At 39.4% G+C, this 22452-nt stretch overlaps 2 protein-coding genes across 5 annotated transcripts in view; one reads left to right on the top strand and one right to left on the bottom strand.

Annotated features, from left to right (window-relative positions):
- Positions 1-1338: 1338 nt before the first annotated feature.
- On the bottom strand, positions 1339-18790 carry g6fl (g6f-like). Of its 3 annotated transcripts, none has more exons than XM_034307128.2 (12): positions 18677-18790; positions 12645-12977; positions 11719-11985; positions 8982-9017; positions 6615-6938; positions 5582-5833; positions 3369-3443; positions 3152-3280; positions 2933-3006; positions 2820-2846; positions 2514-2560; positions 1339-2319 (listed from the first exon to the last, which is right to left on the bottom strand). In XM_034307128.2, the coding sequence occupies exons 2-12, from the start codon at positions 12952-12954 to the stop codon at positions 2298-2300; spliced, it is 1563 nt and encodes a 520-aa protein (XP_034163019.2). In that variant the 5' UTR covers positions 12955-12977; positions 18677-18790; the 3' UTR covers positions 1339-2297. The 3 variants fall into 3 exon arrangements, with proteins under 3 accessions (XP_034163019.2, XP_034163015.2, XP_026796037.3); XM_034307124.2 differs by lacking the exon at positions 18677-18790 and adding an exon at positions 18527-18628; XM_026940236.3 differs by lacking the exon at positions 18677-18790 and adding an exon at positions 15409-15579.
- Positions 18791-18816: 26 nt separating this feature from the next.
- Positions 18817-22452, top strand: part of si:ch73-22o12.1 (nectin-2) — a 63683-nt gene continuing 60047 nt past the window's right edge. For both annotated transcript variants that reach the window (XM_026940071.3, XM_026940070.3), the window contains exon 1: positions 18817-19265. In XM_026940071.3, coding sequence (XP_026795872.1) covers positions 19190-19265 — 76 coding nt within the window. In that variant the 5' untranslated portion in view covers positions 18817-19189. The remainder of the gene's footprint in view (positions 19266-22452) is intronic.

Genomic DNA, 22452 nt, shown 5'->3' with positions numbered 1-22452 from the left:
AATTTGATGTTCATGTAAACGTAGCCATTGATATGGTGAATTTTTTTGTAAAGAGATTTTTTTATGTACTGTAACATTTTTGGAAGGAGTCTCCAGTGTCAGTGTGTGTAAACTGTCAAAGGTAAAGCTGTTCTATTAAGTTTTTCACAACAAGGAATGTCTTTGGGGCAGAGGACTTTGCATTTTGCAGTTTTGTAACATGACAAGCTGCAGTTTTTGGCCCTATTAACTTTGAGAGAGAGGGAGAGAGAGAGAGAGAGAGAGGCTGGTAAAGGAACAACTGTTTATAGGTGTCATAATGTAAGTCACAGCAGGAACTATATTGTTTAACAGACATTCAAATGCAAATATAAAGGGATTTATAGCTGCATTTGAATGGCGTATTATTTGTTAATATAAGAGGAATGAAACACTTTGGAATGTACTGTTATATGAAAATAACTTTTGGGAGGTAACAACCTCATACCACCCAGTTGTTTATTATTTTCCTATAATAGCATGTCTCAATTTTTTAAAGTGTTTTATTCTTTACTTATTGTTTCTTTTTATGTTTTCAGGTTGGCCGTCCATCCGTGCATCTGTCCCTCCATCTGGCATTCTCAATAGCAATAGATATCTCAAGAGCGAGTAGTTGAATGTTTGTAGGAAATTTTTTTATGGAATTATCATAATAACCAGCAGATGAACTGCTTAGATTTTAGCAGTGATCCAAACAAGTTCAAGGTCATAGCAAGGTCAAATGTCTGAAATTTTCTTCAAATACCTTCCTTTCTGTTTGAAGTATATTTCAAGGGTATTTGAGGCAAGGCATACAAATTAATAATAAGAACTAGACTTGGTGGAGGAGGCATCCCTGTTGACACCATTGATTCCGAGTTCTTCTTGTTTTATTATTCTGTCACGTTTGACTTGTAGAGCAACCAATAACAAAAATGCTGTTATAGGTTATACACTTTTTAGCGCGCAGGTATTTCTAATAGGCTGCTATCATACAAATGGAATTTATTCCTTAGCCATAAAAGGAGCTGCTATATAAAAAATTATAGAGACAAAATTACAGTATGAAAGCAAAGCATTTGGCTATTTTTTAGGATTTAATGAAGTATTTTGGATTAATCAAACAAACAAAAACTGAAATTACTTGCATTTTAAAAGAATCAAATCATTAAAGTGACTACTAATACAAAGTAGGGAATGCATAACAGGGTGCTGCAGGGAATGTCATGGAATAACTGAGAGGATTCAAAAGGTGGATATGAGGATATGAAAAGGATGTGAAAGAGGTTGGAGGCATAGAAGTCATTAGAGAATATTTATAACAGAAAGTGAAGTACGATCTATTGAACATATATATTTTATTAATATTAAATATCATAACATACACCATTTTACCATGTTTGTTACTTGTGACAATGAAGGGATATCTGTAAAGCCCATCACACCAAATGTCTTGTTGATATGAATTAAATTTCATTCTTCATTGTGTCCTAAGGGTATACAAAGTTTTGCATATACTGTAAATTTGCATAAACAATCGTCACAGCGGGTGATTCCGGGCAGGTAAATAGTCTTGTTATGTTCATTCATTCATCTTCAGTAACCTTCTTATCCTGGGCATGGTCACAGAGCACCATGCGCACACACATTCACACAGTCATTTACACCTAGGGAGGAATTTAGCGTAGCCAATCCGCCTACCTTCCTGTTCTCGGGCAGTGGGTGGAAACCGGAAAACCTGGTGGACAAACCACGAGGACACGGGGAGAACATGTGAAACTCCACACAGACAGTAACCTGAGCTCAGGATCGAACTCAAGACCCTGGTGCTGTGACATGCTACCACCACCATCACAGTGCTCTCCCGTAAGTATGTTTATCTTGAAAATAACTTTAATATCTCGGGGTTTGGTTTAAAAAATGTAACTTTAATATCTCGGGGTTTGGGTTAAAAATGTATTCATATTACTTTTTTGGTCCAGATAGTATTTTGTGCTTCTCTTTGTTTGGTTAGTGGCAGCAAATACACCTGTTATAATTCATCACCTAGATTATACAGTGATAGTAGCCTGACTACAAAAAGGGGGAAATGTACACTTGTGGTCTTATTATAATTACTTGGGAAAGACAGAAAGCTGGTTACAAATTCAAAACCCATAATGATGATTTATTATGATTTATCAGTGTTTGCAGTTATCACCATTAGCAACGTTATGTACATGTCTTCAGTGATAAAAGGTTACGTGACAGCACAAAAATACATTTTCATTGGCACCTTGTATTCATCCAACTGTGCAAATTTAATCACAACACTGGTCATATCTGAAACGAAACAGCACACACACACACACACACACACACACACACACACACACAGTGAGAGAAGCAGATATGATAGACAGTCATTAACATTAATGTTAATGTATACCGAATGATAGACTGAAAGGTGCAGGAATAGGGACAGTGACAGCACTAGGTCATGTTCCTTGTGTGACTTGCAGTCAATCTTCTCTCACCTGTCTAATTCCCTATAAACATCCGTCTCGCCTGTGAGCTTCAGATCCTGCAGAGGTGGAGGAGAGGAAAATGAAGGGGAGGGGATGGTTATAAACGAAGCATGAGAGAGAGGAGCAGATTCAGGTTTATGGTTTGACAGAGGTTTGACCTAGTTCATCTGCCAATATTGCTCATATACAACTGGCAGTAAACAGAGAGCAGGCACTAACCCTCTGACACACACACTCACACTAACATAAACCTATTTAACAGATTGTAAATCGTACAGTCTTGGTCTTTCAGAGGCACACACAGTGACAACTCACCATATACACTGCATTTTGTGGAGGTGACTGGGGGAGAAAACAGAAACAGGGAATATGAGATTGATGAGAATGAGTGTGTTTGTGCAAAGGTGACAGTAGATACCAGAAATCACCTGTCTCAGGTCTTCAGGATTTTCATAGATGTTCTCTACTTCTCCAGAGTAGTGAGACAGAGTACGCTCCACATCTGCACACACACACACACACACACACACACACATTCAAACACTACTGACCTTTTCCAATCTCTGTCCATCCCGACCAGTCAGGGTGAGCTGAGAGTATGCAGAATAAAGCAAAAAAAAAAAAGAAAGACAAATGGCAGAACTCACTCTGAGGGAAGGTGCAAGGTCCTCGTCTCCATAGCAACACTCCGGCAGCAACAGCAACCACGGGTACCAAAAAGAGGAGAAGAGAGAGAGATGGGAGAAGAATGGATGGCGCTGGTGTACTGTTACCGTCTGGAAGAATAGACAGACAGATAGAGAAAGAGACAGATGATGGAAATTATAGCGGATGTCAGTAGGTGTGCTGGTGTGTAGTTCTCACCAGTAGGCTGCAGCAGAGAGACAGCAGAGTTGGTGGTTAATTCATCAGGCAGCTCACTCGCACAGTAAGGTGGCTCTGTAACAGACACAAAGAGGGAGAAACAGAGCCTTGACTCCATCCATTTCCATTACAATAGAGCACAGTGGCTCACTGTTATTGGAAATAGATTGTGCCAAGTCAGAATCTGTGCAGTGCAGTTATACACATAAACCTTCTACAATTAAAAAAACAACAAAAAAGAAGTTATATCATGAGTGGAAAATCCTAAAAATTCATCACAGTTCAGAGGAGTTCTGAGAGGGAAGGAAGGAGGAGGGAGGAACAAGATGAATGGCATTACGTAATGCTTGTGCTGAGTGTATTCAAATTCCCCACACCATGATGAGGAAATAGGCCCGAGCTGGATTTACATGCAGTGAGCTGACATGCAAAGAGAGGTACATATACACACTGGATGTATATTGTGTTTCTGTAACAACCAAGGACACTTCTCCATAGCAGCTGGAGAAAAAGGTCAAATCAAAATGTAATCTTAGCCAACCACTTTTAGCAATATGACACTTTACACCATAGTGCTGTTGAATTCTTTAATCTGATTGGTCATTGAATTTTCTATAACAGCAGCACTGACACTAGTTCCGGCTGCAAGGTTTATATTAATGCACTCTTCCAAATAGGTTATTGTTTCTATAGTAACAACTTGGACAGGGATTTGTATGGCGGACACTGCACGTAATCAAATTGACAAATATGCGTAATCGTTAAGATGGTGAGAAGATGTTTATTTAGCATTTTTGGAGGAGCCTCCAGTATCAGTGCTTTGTAACAGTCAGAAGTAAAGCTGTAGCTTTTAGTTTCTTGACATGTAAAGGTCTTTAGGATGGATGGCTTTGTGGTTTCTCTGTAACATGACGATTGTCACAGGTGGCTGAGGAGCAACTGTTTATAGCTGTGATAACAGGAACTAACTTGTTTTGTAGACAGTCTACAACATGAACATAACTATAAATGAATACAAGGTATGTAAAAGAATATGTAAAAAACAAAAGTATGTATAAAAAATGACAAGTTGCTGTGGTATAAGATGAATAAAACACTTTGGGACATGCTGTTGGGTGCATCGAACCACCTTGTTGTTGACTATTTTCCTATAACTGCACACCCCATTATGGATTGTACCTTAATTTGAGGAGTGACAGGTTATGATAGGCATAGCGTCTCTTTCACTGGGACTCATAGAAACATGTACAATAGAGAGTGAAAAAAGAAAGGTCTTCTATAGGCTTCTATGTGATTGTAAATTAGTAATAAAAATGCACTCATCCTTCAGTTATATTTGCTTTTAAATCACCCCCCAGCCTCTTCCCCAATATCAACTGTTTGAAATGTGCAGCAGGTATTGTGAATGTTGTGACCAGTGTGTAGCAATTCAAATCAGTGAAGCCTTACAGCCCTCCAGAGCACAGCTCTTTATCAAAAGATGACTTGGGTTATGGAATCTGTTTTATATCATAGTGGGTTTAGTGTGATTATAGGCTTTAATAAAATTTTAATAGTCATAGATTGGCTGTAATTAATGTGGCAGTCCGCTGAGTAAGTGAATGTAAGGACTTTGGAATTTGACCTTTTTAGTGACCCGTGGAATTCCACTCCCTGATCTGCTGCACTGCAAGAATAATGATGTGCAACTCAGACACACACACACACACACACACACACACACACACACATATATATAACTCATTATCTTTCACTTTCTTTCTCTCAAGCTATCTCCTCGACACGTTTACCAGCAGTAATAAAAAGTTTCTTGTTCAGATTCCCCTGGCGACTGTGTTTCCTTGTTCCAGTATTCCCCTGTTCCAGCATACTTTCTGATTCTTGCTTTTGACCTCAGCCTGCCTATTTGTGGATATGATTATGGATGTGCCTGTGGTGACCATGTCTGGCAATGCTTTGACCCTTGCTTTGGATTCTAAACAGGATTACTGGTAAAGCCTAAATAAAGAGATTTTGCATGTTGGTCCTGCTGTCTCTGGCTTCCAAGTGTTAAAGTTTTCTGAGCTCTGTTTTTCAGAGCATGGATTTCTATCCACACAATGATTTTGATCAAAACGTTTACACAGAAAAGAGCAAGAAACATTGGGATTGTTTACATATTTATTTAAACCTTCTAAAAATTCATAAGAGGATTGTGAGATGTGTCCTCTTACCTGTAGGAGTCATCATGGCTGTGTACAGATATCTGACTGTTTGGCCGTTTTTTAGTTTAAGAGTGCAGGCGTACTGGCCGGCTGTATCTGGGGTTATTGGGAACCCTATTGAGATGATCGTCTGACCCAGAACTGAACTTGAAGGCAACCTGCGTTCAGGCCTCTGGATGTGCGACCATTTTACAGAAGCTACCTGAGAACGCTCAGCATATGCACAGATCAGCTCCATAGAGCCCGAGAAGCTTGTATAGCCTGGACACACACACACACACAGAGAGAGAGAGAGAGAGAGAGAGTGAGAGACCAGTTCTTCAAATGTATAGAGGAAAAATGACAGAAAAAGAAGGGTTATGTTGTTGTGTATTCATTAGCTAGGTGGATAGCAGACCGACCGGAGCTGACCATGACTGATGCACTGTGTCTTCTTCCACTCAAATCAGAATCAATCCTGGCCTAATTGAGCCCACCAGTTTCCACGGTAATGGCAGAGCCGCCAGCGCCGTCAGCGGCGACTGGCAGCAGGTGTAATTACACATAATGAGATCTTTAATGAGGCCTACTAAAAGCCATTATATTAGCGTGTGAGAAACAGAGAGGGGGTCCTTGAAAGGCAAAGACATGATGGTGAATGAAAAGCAGGAGAGGAACAAGAAAGAGAGCAAGAGAGAGAGATGGAGGGCATGAAAATGAATGCACAAAGAGTGATAGGCTGGTGTATGCTAGTCGCTGATGATTGATTTCAGGGACTGTGTAATTGTGAAAAAAACCCCAAGGCCAGTATTTGCATGTGCGTGTGTCTGTACGGAGTGTGTATATAGTCTAAACAGAGAGCCAGTGTTAAAGGAAGCGCTAAGACTCAGGAGTACTACACACACTTGTCCATATGATTGTCACTAAGACTGATATAATTGTTGTGTTTTTTTTTTTTTCTTTTCATATTTCTACAACATTTAAGTGTTCAAGTATGTCTTCATTTTGACTCAACTTATACTGTCATACATGTATTTTTTTAATGTACAGTGTATCTTGTTACCATTTAAAACAGTCAGTGCTGTGACCTGGGCAAAAACTTGGTCATCCCTGAAGACCTCACACTGATAGCGGCCTGCATCTTTCAACTCCGGCCTCAGGAGGAAGGAAAAGTTTCCAGCAGGCACAGATGAGTGGTTGTGCAACTGGAGGCGGACATTAGACTGCTTCCTGGAATCCCTCCAGCGGTCAAACTGGAAGATCAGCTCTGGTTGGGCGAGTCGTGAATCTGGGCGCCACCAGTAGAGCAGGACGTAGTCGCCATTGATGTCGGTGCAGGGGAGCGTGACAGCTGACCGAGACAGAGCTGCCAGACTGCACAATGGTCCTGTTGGTTAAAGATACAGAGAGACGAGGCACAGAAAGTAGAACAGAGTAGAGAGAATAGAAATATAGGAAGAAAAACTTATTTGACTTCCCCTTTCACATCAGAACCATGCATCATGTACTTGACACTTTTAGGGCAGATTTCTCAGTTGGAATGTACAGTGAACAAATAAAGTCATTCTGTTTTCCCCTGAACATTAGCTCTTAATTAGATCAGCTCATCACCTAGGCCCAAATAATTTCCAGTCTTCTGGACATTACAACTTGTGGTCCTGGAAAACCCACTGGAACTCAGTGGTTTTGACCAAAATGTTTTTTTTCCCTGCCAATAGTGTACTTTGACATCTCCACTTTATTCTTGGCCTTCCTTGGCTATCTGCCTGCCAGATAAAAAAAAAAAAAAGAGGAAAATGCAGTCAAACTGCCTAAAGATGTCCAAAAGTGTGATTTTCTCACACAATGAATGTCACAATTTGATCATTGTTGGACACATGGTGTAGCAAAATGGACATGATCCTAATCAGTTCAATGTAATCAGATACTGACTGTCAATATGTCTGTGATGTTCCTGTGCTGTCCCAGCATAATCAAAACACAAAAGAGCACTTACACACTCTGTATAGATGACAGTGGAAAATAAATGACCTTAGAAAGCATTAATATAAAAGAAAGTCATAGTAGGTGGGGAGATAGGCAGGGGAATCTTTCAATGCTTTTTTTAAAAAAAAAATCATTTTCACTTTTGGAGATAACAGATTTAAAATGCTATAGCTTTCCGAGTAGTTGAGATATGAGCAAAAGACAAACATAGTGGAGGCAGGTTTCAGAACTACTAGTAGAAAATGTCAAATGTGTAGTGTTTTTCCAGGCTGCCACAAATGATGCAGCAAGTTATTCTGTAATTACAGAGTGTAGAATGTACATCTAGACCTGTCGGCATGTCAAGGGAGTTTAAATGATTAAAATAACATTAACATTAGCTTGGTCAACACTTGTCCTACACAAAACACTTGTCCTTGTTAGTGACTAGTGACATCAGCTGTCATGTACAGATGGATTAGCTGTCCACCTAATAAAACACAATCTGATCTTATGTGGCAAAGCATGGAAAATCTAATTATTTTTTACATATCAAGTATTAGGCTGCTCCTGCTTACACTTATCAACTGTTTTGTCTGTTCATTATCTGCTGTTTTGACAAGGAAATTGCATCAAATCTCTAAGGCTTCTGAGCACATTCTGCCGCTAAAATCTACAGCTCTCTGACTTTCTGCCCTCCAACTGCTCATCTATAGTAACTCATATGAGCCGATAAAATACTGGTACAGCCCCACTGGGGATTTCCTCTAAAGAAATAGCAAGTGCAAGTCAGTACTGGCTTGTTAAATACAGAAACGAAACAGAGAGGAAAAAGAATCAGCAATCGTGGAGGGAAATAGTGGGAATTAATAGTGATGGCAACAATATCATTTGGTTTGATTCACAATAATCCACAGAGCAGCTAGTCATTTTAGAGGCATTGTTGTACAGACAGGCATGTGAAAGGAGTATTGTGAGTGTGAGAGCAGGGAGAGCAGTGAGACAGGAAGAGAAGAAGAGGCACGAGAATGAGGATATTATTGTTCAATGTAAAGTTTCCTCAGAAACACATGACTCAAATTGAACATAGACTCTAGTGCATTGTGCCCTCTGACGTGCTTGTGTGCGCACGTGTGCGTGCGTGTGTGTGTGTGTGTGTGTGTGTGTGTGTGTGTGTGTTTGGTTTACTGCATACTCTCTACATAAATGCAAAAAGTAAGATATGAAGTAGTGCTTTCTGTCCCTAACATAGTACACTGTATGTCCTGTAAGTTGGGATTTAAGCCAGTGAGGGAGTGTGCTGAAGCACGTAGCATATTTGCTTGATGATGTAGAATGTTTGGATTAGCAAAAGTGGTTTCAGGCAGAACCAGATGGTGTGAGACTGATGAGATGGCAGTGTGTGTAAGACCGGGAGCTGATCAGTGTCGAGCATGGCTGAAACAATGGAGGCAGCAAGTCTTACCATATGTAATATTTGGGAACCATGCCACTTGTTTCTCTGTGATAGGAAAGAAAGAGAAAGAGTGTATGTTTACTGAGAGTCTCAATATTTAGTGGTTTTATTTATCACACTGCCTCTAGTGTAGCTGTAGCCCTTAATGTAAGTTTTTATAAAATTCCTTACAATTTACCACTTAGTGCCGTGCATTCTTACAGTAAAAAAGTACTACTGGCTGCCACAATCCTTTAAATAAGGAATAAAATATGTCAAGCAGGGCTGTTATTGGAAAATAATCAATGATAGGGTGGTGTGATGCTGTTACCTCACCAAAGATTTTCCTATAACAGCACGTCTCAAAGTGTTTTATTCCTGTTACGCCACAGCAATTTGCAAAATATGCATAATTCTATTAAAGAACACGTCATACACATCCATTAATAGTCACATTCAAAACATGTTCCTGTTATCACTTCTGTTCTGCAGCTATAAACATTTATAAACCTTACCAGTCTCTTTTTTTCTGTTTCTTGAAGTTAATTAGTCAAAACAAAAGACAGCCTGTCAAGTTACCAAGACACCGCAAAGCTCAAACTCAGAAAATATAAAGTTACAGCTTTATAAATACTTTCACTGGAAACTTCTTCCAAAAATGCTAAACAAATCTCCTCACAGAAAACTTTACCGTTATAACAATAACGTTTTTTTTTCACATTTATTTAGAGCGTCCACCATACAAGTTCCTTTGAATGAGCTGTTACTATGGAAACGACAATGTATTCGAATGAGCGCATGAATATAAACCTGTGATTGTCCTTGTAGCCAGCACAGAAGGTGCTGACCAATCAGAACTGAAAAATTCAATAGCATTGTTGTACAAGGAGCAGCAAATGGCATTTGCGGGACTGAACTTGCAAATACGTATACTGTAGTTACCTGATTAACTCGTATCAGATTTGATAAGACTTTATGATTTGTTATTTATTTGGTTTACACAGCATATTGAATTGCCGTAACCAGTCATTCAATTGAGAAATTCTAGCAGGGAACTCATCCATACGATTTTTCAGCAAACATTACATAATAATGATCTGTCGAAAGCCTTACAATAAAAAGTTTGGTTTCATAGTAAAATATTCTGTTTCTACATCATACATGGGAACAAGTGTTCTTTACTGAGCTGTGCACTTTGAGGAAATGTTATCTTCCACCATTGTTGCCCGCCAGTAATCAGGTAAGGTTTGTATTTGTATGTTTGGTCATGTTTAGTGGTAATACCATTAGTAGTTTCCATTAGAAGAGAGTATCATTCAATATCCTAAACTCACTTGTGAGCCTTAAACTCAGTATGCATTTCATTCTGATATTTGAGCAAGAGTTCACTGACTTTTACACACTGGAGATCCCCGATCAGACTCGAACAAGCCTTGTAACCTGAATGTTCAAATCATTATGAGCCATTTACATTTTTATTAAAACTGGAAGAGCACTAAACCTAGTGTTGTAACACAAAGCTTTATGTACTTGTCTCAGTTTTTCCAAAGTCTGATTTTGGTGGCCTTTCCGTAATCTCTTGTTTCCGCTCAGATTTTAACATTTCTATCGAATCCTTTATCACTTGTGAGCTGGAGACATTTTATAGGCTCCTGATATTTACACAAGTGACTTCAAGTTAAAAGTTTTTTCACACTGAAGATCAGTCTAAATGGAAAACCCCAAAGCTCATGTTCATTACACTTGTGCCTGGTCTTCTGAATATTCTCCACCCAGCCACAATAGCGTCACCACCTTTTCTCAGAGGCAAGGCAAGGCTGGGGAAATGGCTTTACTCATCTAGTGGCTTTTGCAACTTAATGCACTCATAAACTTTTACACTCACCAGTTTATTAGGATCTGCTGTGCACCTGTTCATTCATGCACTTATCCAATCAGCCAATCATGTGGCAGCAGTGCAAATTATCATGCAGATATAGGTCAAGAGCATCAGTTAATGTTCACATCAAACATCAGTAAAATATGATCTCAGTGGCATGGTTGTTGGTGCCAGATGGGCTGGTTTGAGTGTTTCAGAAACTGCTGATCTCCTGGGATTTTCATGAGAGTCTCTACACAGGATGGTACGAAAAACATAAAACTTCCCGGGAGCAGCAGTTCTTTGGGTGGAAATACTTTGTTGATGAGAGAGGTCAGAGGAAAATGGTCAGGCTGGTTCAAGCTGACAGGAAGGCCATGGTAACTCAAATAACCATTCTTTACAACTGTGGTGAGCAGAAAAGCTTCGCACAAAGCACAATATGTCGAACCCTGAGGCGGATGAGCTACAACCGCAGAAGACCACATCAGGTTCCAGTCTTCTCAGCCAAGAACAGGAATCTGAGGCTACAGTGAGCACAGGATCACTGGATAGATGAATCTTGGAAAAACATGATGTGTCGTTTTGTGTGTGAAAATCTCAGCAATCAGAAATTTCTGAAATACTCAAACCAACAAGCATACCACAGTCAAAGTCACTGAGGTGAAACTTACCTGAAGCTCTTGACCTGTATCTGCATTATTGTATACATTGAGCTGCTGCCACATGATTGGCTGATTAGGTAATTGCACGAATCAGCAGGGGTACCAGTGTTCCTAATAAAGTGGCCAATGCATGTATAGCTACATGTATATAATAAATAAATTTTGTATGGCTGTACGTGTATGAGAGCAGATACTGTACATGATCTAAACTGAGTAGTGTGTTCAGGTGAATGAGATTTCTCACCATACACCGTCACAGTGAGTGTGTAGCTGTGTACAGGTTTCCTGCTTTGGCCGTCCACACTAATGTTGCAGGTGTAGGTGCCGCTGTCTCTTGGGGTGACACGGGGCAGTTTGGTGAGCAGGGTGCCTGCCAAGGACACGTCAGTGAGTAACGGGGAACCGGTGTGTGAGAGCCACGTCCCACCCGCTACGGCAAAGGGGGGAGAGACTTCAGCTTTCAGCCTCGCAGTACTGTCCAAGGGAATGACAGGAGCCGGAGCTAAGGTCACTGACACGCACACACACACACACACACACACACACACACAGATATTGTAGATGATCTTTCAATCTAAATATTTTTAACATTAAATTGTAGTAGTCAGTACCACAGACTCCACACTATGTAATGTAGACACATTATGTCAGAGTTCACTATTGTTTCCTGTTTTTAAATAAAAGATCAGAAAGTAATGCATTTATTCTCAACTTATTATTCAAGAATGAAACATCTGTGTGATAAGGAACAAAATGTGAATATTATGTTCACATAACATTTTTTAAAGTCTCATGATGCCATGTTTTGAAGTCAAATATTTACACTTGTGTGCTTCTAAGACAAAGTGTTAATTGTCTGTAATGATAAACTCCTGACATTACAGGTAAGTAAATTAATATTATTTAAGTAAATCCTATTAATTAAGTAAATAACATGTGTTGTGTGTTATATTTACTACTGTTTTCCTGATGTAGATGTGATCTTCTCCAATTAATGTAACGTGACAAAATAGTACTTTGTTTTTAATAAATGGAAACAGATCTTGGTAATGGACTCAGACTGTCAGCTTTTACAGAACCACTAGGAAAACAAGCAACCGGGAGACACAGACGAAGAAAAATTGAGTGTTGTGTGCATAACAGAGATAAAGACAGAGGGGACTACTCAACATTTAATAATAGCCAGAAGAACAATCCTCTCTTTGAACTTCCTGTCCTCCTTCTCCAGCAGGCAAGAGTAGAGTCCTCCACTTTCCACTGTGGCAGTAAATCGCAAGAAAACATTATCAGATATTTCCAGAATTCTGCCTGCCTGATGGTGCATTTGCCTCCCATCCGCTTTTCCTCTGCTAATGTTCACTGAAAACAGCATCGTCCACTGTTTCCCCTTGCCTGGCATCATCAACCATTTGACCTGCCTGGGGGTTACAGGGGGTTCCTCAGAGCAGTGCAGGGTGACGGCTGCGCCTTCTTCCACCATGATCACATCGCTCCAGGCATTAACTAAAAAAAAAAACACACACATTTGTAAAGCAAGTTAATAATAATAGAGAGTTTATATTCACAAAACATTTCAAAAGCATTGCTGGATCAACAAGGGACTCGAAAAAAAAAAACCCACACATTTTCCCATCCATCCATCCATCCATTTTCCATACTGCGTATCCTGCACAGGGTCACAAGGGGAGCCTGGAGCCTATCACAGGGAACTCGGGGCACAAAGGCAGGGGACACCCTGGATGCCAACCCATCACAGGGCACAATCTCACACACATTCACACACCCATTCACCCTTTGGGCTGGGGGAGGAAACCGGAGTACCCGGAGGAAACCCCCGAAGCACAGGGAGAACATGCAAACTCTGCACACACAGAGCGGAGGCAGGAGTCGCACCCCCAACCCACGAGGCAAACGTGCCAACCACTAAGCCACCATGCCCCCAACCACACAGTTTTAACTTTCTTAATTGAAATTATGTTTTAGATGTTACTTTTAAATCATTTTAAATAATGGAGGGTTTTGCAAGAGTATTTCTGCCATAGTTATTTTTCAGTTGAGAGAACTTCGGGCAGCAGTTGGCCTAGGAAGACTGGAATGAAAAATGGATGGCATGTGGATCCCTCAAGCATCACCTATTTTTTTTCCCTGAAAATGACTTTAATATCTTATTGCCTGCCTTCCTGACAGCCTGTTTCTAACAACAGTCACATCAGGACTGAAACCCTTCCACAACACAGTGTGACTCTTAAGCTTACGTACTTATATAAGCAGGATTTCTTGATTAGCTGCCATGGGTGTAAAATAAATAACATTTCACTATATTTCTTAACAAAAGAGACAAGAAATTTAGATTTGAAACACAACAATATCAATAAAGAGTCCAGTCGCTGGCTAAAACAATCATACATTTTAACATGCTTTACTACCAAATATGGTTTTCTGTGCTACTGTGTTTTATCGGATGACGCAGTAGAGGTCTGCCTGAGTTTTCCAGAAGGGTTTCTTGGAATTGGGAGATTAAGAAATGAAGAATGTCTCTGTGTGAAAGCTTTGTGTGACAGTTTGCCTGAGCAGCCAAGAATGAAGAATACATGTGGGACCTTGAAACATTAATCGTTTTTATGTTGTTTTTTTTTTCTTCTTGTGCCTGCCTTGCTGGCTACCTTCCCTGCTGTCACCAAATGGTGCTGTAAAAACCCTGCTACAATACACCATGAATTAACCTGAATTAACTCTGGGGACGCAATATAATTACAATTTCTGCATTAGCACCTGCAGATGTAAAGGGAGCCATATTTCACAAGAAATGAGAGAAGAAAAGCATTGTTCAAATAACTGTAATCGTGCTTAAGTATTATTTTGGCCAATTATTTCACCGATTATTTCAGTACTTTTACTTAAATAATTTCCACATCCTTTTTACTCCTTACTTCATAGTATATTACAAATCTGATTTTTTTTTTTTTTTTTTTTTTTTTTGCTGGTGTTACTGATTCATGCAGGATGAGATGTCTCATTTGCCCCCACATAAACATGAAATATCAGCCTTTAAAATTCACCATCAAAGCTAAATAAAGTATGTTAATAGTTAATAGTTCATATATTAAATTAGCTAATTAGGTTTAGCTAGTTAAACTACTATAACTTATGTTTTGGACCTTTTTTTTTTGTTAAATTAGGTAGTTAGGTTTTTTTTTTTTTTTTTGCTAATGTGCTTTAGCATTCATTATCTAACCAGCATGCCAAATTCTAGCTTTGTTTGAAATATATTTAAAAAATATTTTCCTTATGACTGATATTTACTTTTATTCTTATATACTTGAATATGTTTGAGTAATGTACTTTAACTCAAGTAGATTTTTGCCTCCATGCTTTTGAGTAAGATTTTATTGGTTTTAGTCACAGCAGTTGTAGAGCTTGTCTAAAGTCTTGTCTTAATTATAGTAATCCTAAAGAATGTCCTAATCACTTATGAATACTAACTTATATTAATAAAATGATAACCTGTTCAAAGTTGTCATAAAGAGGACTTCAAACACTTGGTAAGACTTCCACTGTGCATCATGCTTATAAGCCTGTGTTATAGTGTTGCTGATCTACAGTATATGTAAAATCATATAAAATCATACACTTTTTCTTAATATATATAGAAGATATACACTCTATGAAAGGTTCCTCAAGGGTTCTTATGACAGTGATGGGTTCTCAGATTCCTACTTAGAACCCTTTCTGATAAGGAAACACTGTTGTAGGGTTCTACATAGATCCTTTAATGGTTCCTGTTGAAGAACAACCCAAAGAACCATTTATTTGTAAAGATTTGTTGTAGATTTAACCTTTTTTTTTTCAAACTGTGAACCTACATTATATTATTAACAAACTAGCATTTTACATTATTGTTTTTCTTAAAAAAAAAATCAACAGAATAACTTACCTCTTTGTGCTATAGATGGCAGGATGAAACATTCACAAAAGCAAGAAAGAGCAAAAAGAAGAGAATAAGAACTCATACTGCTATATTCATCTATGTGCTGTTTAAGACAATAAAGAGAGCCATGTACAATAGTTACTGGACATCATGTAGGAAGTGTTTGACACTTCAATGTGTGTGTGTTACTAAATTTGAAATTGCCAAGGCAGGGCAAACTCTGACAGTATGCAGGATAAGTCTGACAGCTGGAAAACATGGATGTGAAAATTGCATACTCGAACACGAACACTCACACAGGAAACACACTGTTAGGAATTGATAAACAGGACTGCACACACTTTTGTGCAGGCGATAGAACACACACACACATTGTAAAAAATATCTTAGCGAAGTGTAAATACCTCAAAGATGGCAAATTTATTCATTATTTTCATTATGAGATTATTATAAAACAAATGTATGATTATTAGGATTATTTCCAGACAGAACTTTGTAATAATGTCTAGAAATAGACTTAATAATCTGACATTTGTTTTAGAATAATCTCATAATCAGAAACATTAAATAAATTTGCCAATATGGCAGATATTTTCTCTTGCTAAGATTATATTTGTGGTGCACAAACTGAAGTACATATCGACTGTTATTAACTCTCGCTCCTTTTCTGTCTTCTTCTGCTGAACTTCAGTCACACGCTGCCCACACAAAGAATACAAATAAGGGTGAAAACTGTGCACTACGCAACTGCCGTGTGTGTGCGTGCGTGTGTGTGTGTGTGTGTGTGTGTGTGTACTGGGGCAGCGATAAGCAAATATGAGTGAGAATTTAAGGGTCTACACTATATCTGAACAAGTCTCTAGTTCCTGGGTAAATGCCTCCATCCCTGTAAAGGTCTTTAATTAAAACTAACAGAGTTATCACATTGCTAAGCACTCATACCTCCTAATTACCACTTAGTCTAGGACCAGAGGATGAAAGAGAAAGTGCTAGAAAATAGGGGATGAAAGGGAAGAGGAAAAGTAAAAGACAGATAGGAGAAAAATGAATTAAGCAGTAGCTAATGAGAGCCATGGCAGTGTACATATCCTGATCCCTGTGTGAACAGTGAGGAAGAGCGAGGGATTAGCTATGATACGCAGAAGACGAGCCAGGCGTACAGAGAAATGATTGAAATGAAGTCCCTTGGTTGGTACAGTAATCGACTGCAGGTACCTGCATTCAATTTTGGACACACACACACGCACACACACACACACACACAGGGTGATGACTTCAAATAAGGTTTCATCCTCAACTGTGCAAATTGCCAACACGTGAGATTTTGATATGGAAAATAAATGGGCTTCTCTCATTTCACAGGAGTTTATTACCTCTTATGAACAGTCTTCCTATGCTGTGAGCTCACCACTATGAAGGAGCAAATCTGTAAAGAACATGGCCACTTATTCAGATTAACAGCAGCAGATAAAAGACCCTAAGCAGCACCAGTGGCTCTCTTTCAACCCTTTACACAGCGTGCGCACCAGCCCTGCTTAGAATGCACAAGGCTTCATCGCACTTCCCAGTTATTTGCTCAATAATTTGCTCACGGGTGTTGTACAAGAAGAAACATGTTGCTAATGGATATGCACTTGAGGTGGCAAGACGCAGGCTGGAATGATTACTTGCTCTGAGTGACATGTCGGCTCATACATGGCAAAGGTATCTGCAGCAGGTGGGGGGCAGTGTTGCTTCTATGCACACAATAGCTCTAATACACAAAGATTAATTGCACTCAGGAAACAGGGCCCAATTATTTCCATTTTGACACCTACATACTGAGCAATTTCAATGACCTGCTTAATATAGCCGCTACTTTATATTTAGAGTAATGACACTGAGGCAGTCTAAAAACCAACCTTTCCAACTTCTCAAATTAGCACATGCTCTCTATGTTGTTACTGTATACTGTAATCCACACTTTTTCCTCCGTTTCCAGTGCACAGTCAGTATCATTCTGCCCCAACCTGATTAGTATATAAGCAACAACAAAAAAGGTTTTGAATTTTTGATGAAGACATCAATTTAGTTTAGTTTTCTGATATTCAAAGAGCTATATTCAGGTTGCTTCTTCCAGTGCTCAGGTACGACATTCAGTGAAATTCAGTTTGTAAAATTCTTTCACTCCAAGCTTGATTGCCTTTTTCCCCCCTTTTCCTGGGTTGCCCAAGTTGTATTTTTTCCAAAGTGAATTTGAAAACTGAATTTGATTAGTTGAATTTCTAGAAAAATATTTGGAATTTGTGAACACTGAAAAAACAAACCCTATTTGAATGGACATGCCTGACTGTTTGAAAACATGAATTTAAAAATGTGAATCTCTGAACACTGAAATATGAGCACTTTGAATATCAAGGAGGTTATTTCAACAAATCTGTACAATTTTTGTTTGTCTGTACAGATTTGTAGTTTTTGAACTAACACATTTCAGTGCCATGAATTCAATGCTGTTTAAATTTCACTATTCAATGGCTTTTAACATTCAAATCTTTATGTCTCTGTTTTTGTGTCCATAGATTAGATCAGTGTTTATGTTCTTCTTTTAGGACACATGAACTTAATAAACGCTACGTACACCTATGTACCTGTGATGACGTTTCTGGGAAGCCGAGTCTAACCTGGAAATCCAGAACCAGTTTACTTTGCGTTTCTTTTTTAATTTTGTTTGTGTCATGGCTCTGTGACAGGTTAAATACCTTCCTACTCCCTGTACAGCTCCTACACTATCACAAAAACAGGTTATTAAAACAATACATTTCCTTGTCACCTGAAGAGTATGTCTACCTTTTAGTATTTATGTTTTACCTATAAAGGTGTATGTAGTGTACATTTAAAGCTTTACTCTAAAAGAAGATCACAGTCCAATTATGTACCTTAAATCTTTTTTAAAAGGTGCACTAGGCTTTTTTGCACAATTTCAAGCTTAATGATACATAATAAATGTACAAAAGATAAGGGTAAAACCTTGTCCTTTTTTCTGAGAGTGTAAGACTACACCTGGTGTGAAATAGTGGCTTCTACCACAAGAGTACAGATGAGTACAGATGTGGTGCAGTGTGTGTCAGCTTCCTGTTCAACACACCTGTCTAGATCTCCTTTAACATCACACACTCAGTCACACACTCACTATCCCATTCACATCACACTGTATGCTGTCTCCATCACACTGTATGTTGTCACAGCGACTCTGTGTGCAATCTCGTCCAGTTTAGGGAACTTCCTGAATATTCACCTGGAATTTTTTTTCCCCTCCTGAATGCGCGGGTGACGTCAGAGGGAGATCACGTGACAGAGAGATCCAGTAGCGGAGCGCGTTTGCGGAGTTTCGGTCAGAGCTGATCCACACACTGTGGAGCGCACACACTCGTCTAACCTCCACACACACTCAGCACTGAGGCTTCATCTTCTCCTCACGGGAACGACTGACAACGACTAAAAAAAAAAAAAAAAAAAACGACAATTCGCTGTTTGGAGGAGCGCGTGCACACAAACAACAACAACAACAATAAGAACAACAATAACAAAAGTAGCGGTTGAGGACGAAAGAGGAAAGAGGAGGAAAGTCAGTAAGTTTGTGCTCTAAAAGAGCCCACAGTGGATGCTGGGAGTTTTATTGAAAAAAAAAAAAAGTCCGTCGGAAGATATTTCTGTGTAAAATAGGACTTCTTGAGTGCTTTCTCGCGGAGAGCCTGTGAGAGCCTGTGAGTTGTGTGTGTGTGTGTTCAACAAGCGGGCTACAGACACCATGGTGCGGGACCGCGGCTCGTGCTCGGCGGCAGCCCTCCTCAGCGCTCTCCTCCTCCTCATCCTCACAGCGCGAGGTAAGAGCCGTACCTTCAGCTAAACCGCGTCAATACCGCACGCGTCTCAAGTTTCCACACACTTTCTGTCCGAGTGTGGGCTTACCAAAGAGCCGGTGGCAATGTCACATCACAGTTTTCCCTCATAATATTCCGGTTATTAATGCTCCTTCCCGGCGCTCTGTGCGCGACTGTAATTTTTAGCTAGCTGTTATTACACGGGTGGGTGTTGTATTTATGTCGAAATGTGAGAAATAGCTTGGCTGTTGCTGTGTGTAGTTTACTTTCGGTGACCTGTTCAGTTTCGACGTGCGCCATGTTCTCGTGTAAGGTGTGGCCTTTTAAAGTATTTTCCCCTGAAGGTGTTGTCAGGTATAACCCTGGACACTTTCAGTAAAGCTAGTGACTAAGCAGATAGCCTACTATTTTACCATACGATTCATTTAGCCTGTTATTTACTATGGTAGTAGGCTATATGCTGTTTTGGACGTAGCCCTTGTTTATATATGTATATACGTGTGTGTGTATATATATATATATATATATATATATATATATATATATATATATATATATATATATATATATATATATATATACATATATATATATATATATATATATATATATATAAAATGTATGTTAGTATAAACAAGCAAATGTGTGGACCTGTCCTGTCTTTCCGTCCTTCATGGTTTTTCTGTAATGCCTCTGTAATGATTGGTGTCTTTTCCGCCATTCATGTTATTATTCCCAGGTCACTGTGGTCATGGACTATAGAAACGCAACAGGGTGTTGGGAACAATCCTGGTTTTATTCGTACATCTTCCTCAGTTTACATTTTTGACAGAGGACCCTAGTGTAAATCTGTCTGTATTAGGTTTTCCTGACCTACCACGTAATATTTTCTAAGCTCAAACAAGGCTATTGGTTAATACATAGCTAATGTAATAGCGCTTCCTCATATTTTTACCATTCACTCCGCAACCTGTTGCCTACGCGACCGGTATTTCCGGTTTCCTGTTTTGTACTCTTGCCTTTGCATAGTTAATTATTTACGCCAGCAGGTGCGTTAACCCACCTGATACAGGCCGCGTCGGAAATGATTCCCTAGAGGAAATGTAGTGCACTAAGTATGGCGCAGGAGCCCATTATTTCTCACCATGTGCAGGCCACTTTTAGGAAAGTAAGAAGCCGTTTTGGGATTTAACCTGTAGCTGCCGGTGGTGGGCACCAGAGGGGAATAAAAGGGGAGGCGGATTACATAGCCGGAGGCATATCAATGTAACACCGTCCGTGTTTCATATGCCTGGAATAAAGCTTGCTCTCAAGGGATTTAATAATACATCAAAGTGACAAATTACTAAAGTTTTGCCATGTGAATGCAGGCGGTTCACAACTCCAAATGCTATTCCTTTCTTTCATTTATTCATGGCGTGAACCATTTTTCTGCCAGAGAACATTTCACAGCACATCAAGTGCAGTTCAGGGTGAAAGGGTTGGACTGGAATAATGAAACAATAGATTTTTTTATTTATGAAGGGAGTGATGGAAGATAAAGGACTAAATGGCAAAAACAGGTCCTGCTGTTTTCTTCCTCCACTCTTCTCAATCCATTTAGCTCTGTGTCGTGGGAGCATTTGCACCTTTTTCATAGCAGTTGTAAAAAAAAATGTGAGGGTCATGGGACAGATTTATAGGCTGCTTTCATATGTGATAACCCTCTGAAGAGGAACAAGTCAAAATGTCGATGACAAAGCAAAATCCTATTGTTGAATTAACTCCTGCAATGTTTGTGTAATAATACACCCTAGGACAGGGATATTCAACTAAAAATGGTAACAGTCCAGCTACATAAAATGGCTTGAAATGGCTTGCTTACAGAAGTCTGGATAAGCACTTGTTTCAAACTTTAGGCAGAGAATTTTCCCTAAAGTCATTTTTTTCTTCAGTGACTTTGTCACATCACAGCACCATCAGACCAGCATATATATATATATATATATATATATATATATATATATATATATATATATATATATATATATATATATAACTGTGTGTGTGTGTGAGAGTCAAAAACGCTTTCCTTTTTCACTGACCTGCCTTCAACTAAATAATTTACATAAACACACATGATTTGCCGCAATAAACCGCAACAGAGGATCTGCTACAGAAGCCGAGCTGGCTCATTTTTAGAAAACTGAAGTGTCTGAATTATGGTAAGTTCTTTTCATATGAATATTTTCCAAATGCTCCGTTCAGTCCACTGAAATGAATTGCTAGGCCTGCATCTGGACCATGTTCTGTCAATTGCCGACCCCTGCTCTAGGAACAGAACATTTTTGCATTGTCGTGAATCTACCATCAAGATAAGAACATTTTAAATCTTTCTTATATGACAAAAAGTGTTCCTAATTTATGATCACTTTTGAACATGAGCCGTATTTCAGTCAGAGATTACTCGGAGCTCCGAGCCTCATATCAGCAGTTGCAGACTATAAGACTGGGCTTATGAACACGAGTCAAAAAGCTTGAACCAGTTACTATGGAGATGTTGAGGGTTTTTTAAACAATGGAAAGCAAAGGGGGGCTACTGTAGTAATGTCGCTCTGCGTGAATGCATCAAGTGTTCTGTGTGTGTGTGTGTGTGTGTGTGTGTGTGTGTGTGAGCAAGGAAAAGTGGGGGTTGGGAGAGAGATTTTGGCTGCTTGGAGGGCGAGGGGAAGCAAACTGACCTTTATTTAGTTGTGTGAGAATCAAACATGCACAAAACATCCAGAATCAAGTGCACTTTAAATATAGAGTGTAAACAGGTGGGGGTGTGTTAGATGACCACACGGTTGGCTGTACATCATTGGTGTGCAAGACACACATGCATTGCTTAAAAGACTCATTTGTAACTTTGGGAGTACCGCTCTTTCTTTCCCTTACTCCACCCCTCATTCTTGTGTGCAGTTTGCTTTTGTTCGAGAGAGGTTTTTTGTCATTGGGTTATTCAAATCTTCAGCCCAGCCCCCCGCAGTAGTAGCCTCTGCCTGACCCCCGCCCTAACTCATCAAAAACCAGACCTCCGTGCATCATACCCATGAGCCAGACCTCAAGGCCAGCATTTTATTAGCGTCTGAGTCAGACAATGAGGGAGGGAAGAAGAGAGCCGGGGAAGAGCGAACAGGTTTACTGAAAAGAAATACAGGAATGTAGTGCA

The sequence above is a fragment of the Pangasianodon hypophthalmus genome, chromosome 1, assembly GCF_027358585.1.
Source record: "Pangasianodon hypophthalmus isolate fPanHyp1 chromosome 1, fPanHyp1.pri, whole genome shotgun sequence".
NCBI classification, from domain to species: domain Eukaryota; kingdom Metazoa; phylum Chordata; class Actinopteri; order Siluriformes; family Pangasiidae; genus Pangasianodon; species Pangasianodon hypophthalmus.
The sequence above is the reverse complement of the archived record's forward strand: the minus strand, read 5'-3'. Positions and strand labels throughout refer to the sequence as shown.

Coding starts and splice junctions, on each gene's coding strand:
- g6fl (XM_026940236.3), bottom strand. CDS start 15,484: ATGAGTTCTTATTCTCTTCTTTTTGCTCTTTCTTGCTTTTGTGAATGT. Junction 11,986..12,644: donor TCTTCTGGCTATTATTAAAT/GTTGAGTAGTCC, acceptor TGTGCGTGTCAG/TGACCTTAGCTCCGGCTCCT. Junction 2,320..2,513: donor GTTTATAGGGAATTAGACAG/GTGAGAGAAGAT, acceptor GTTTCGTTTCAG/ATATGACCAGTGTTGTGATT.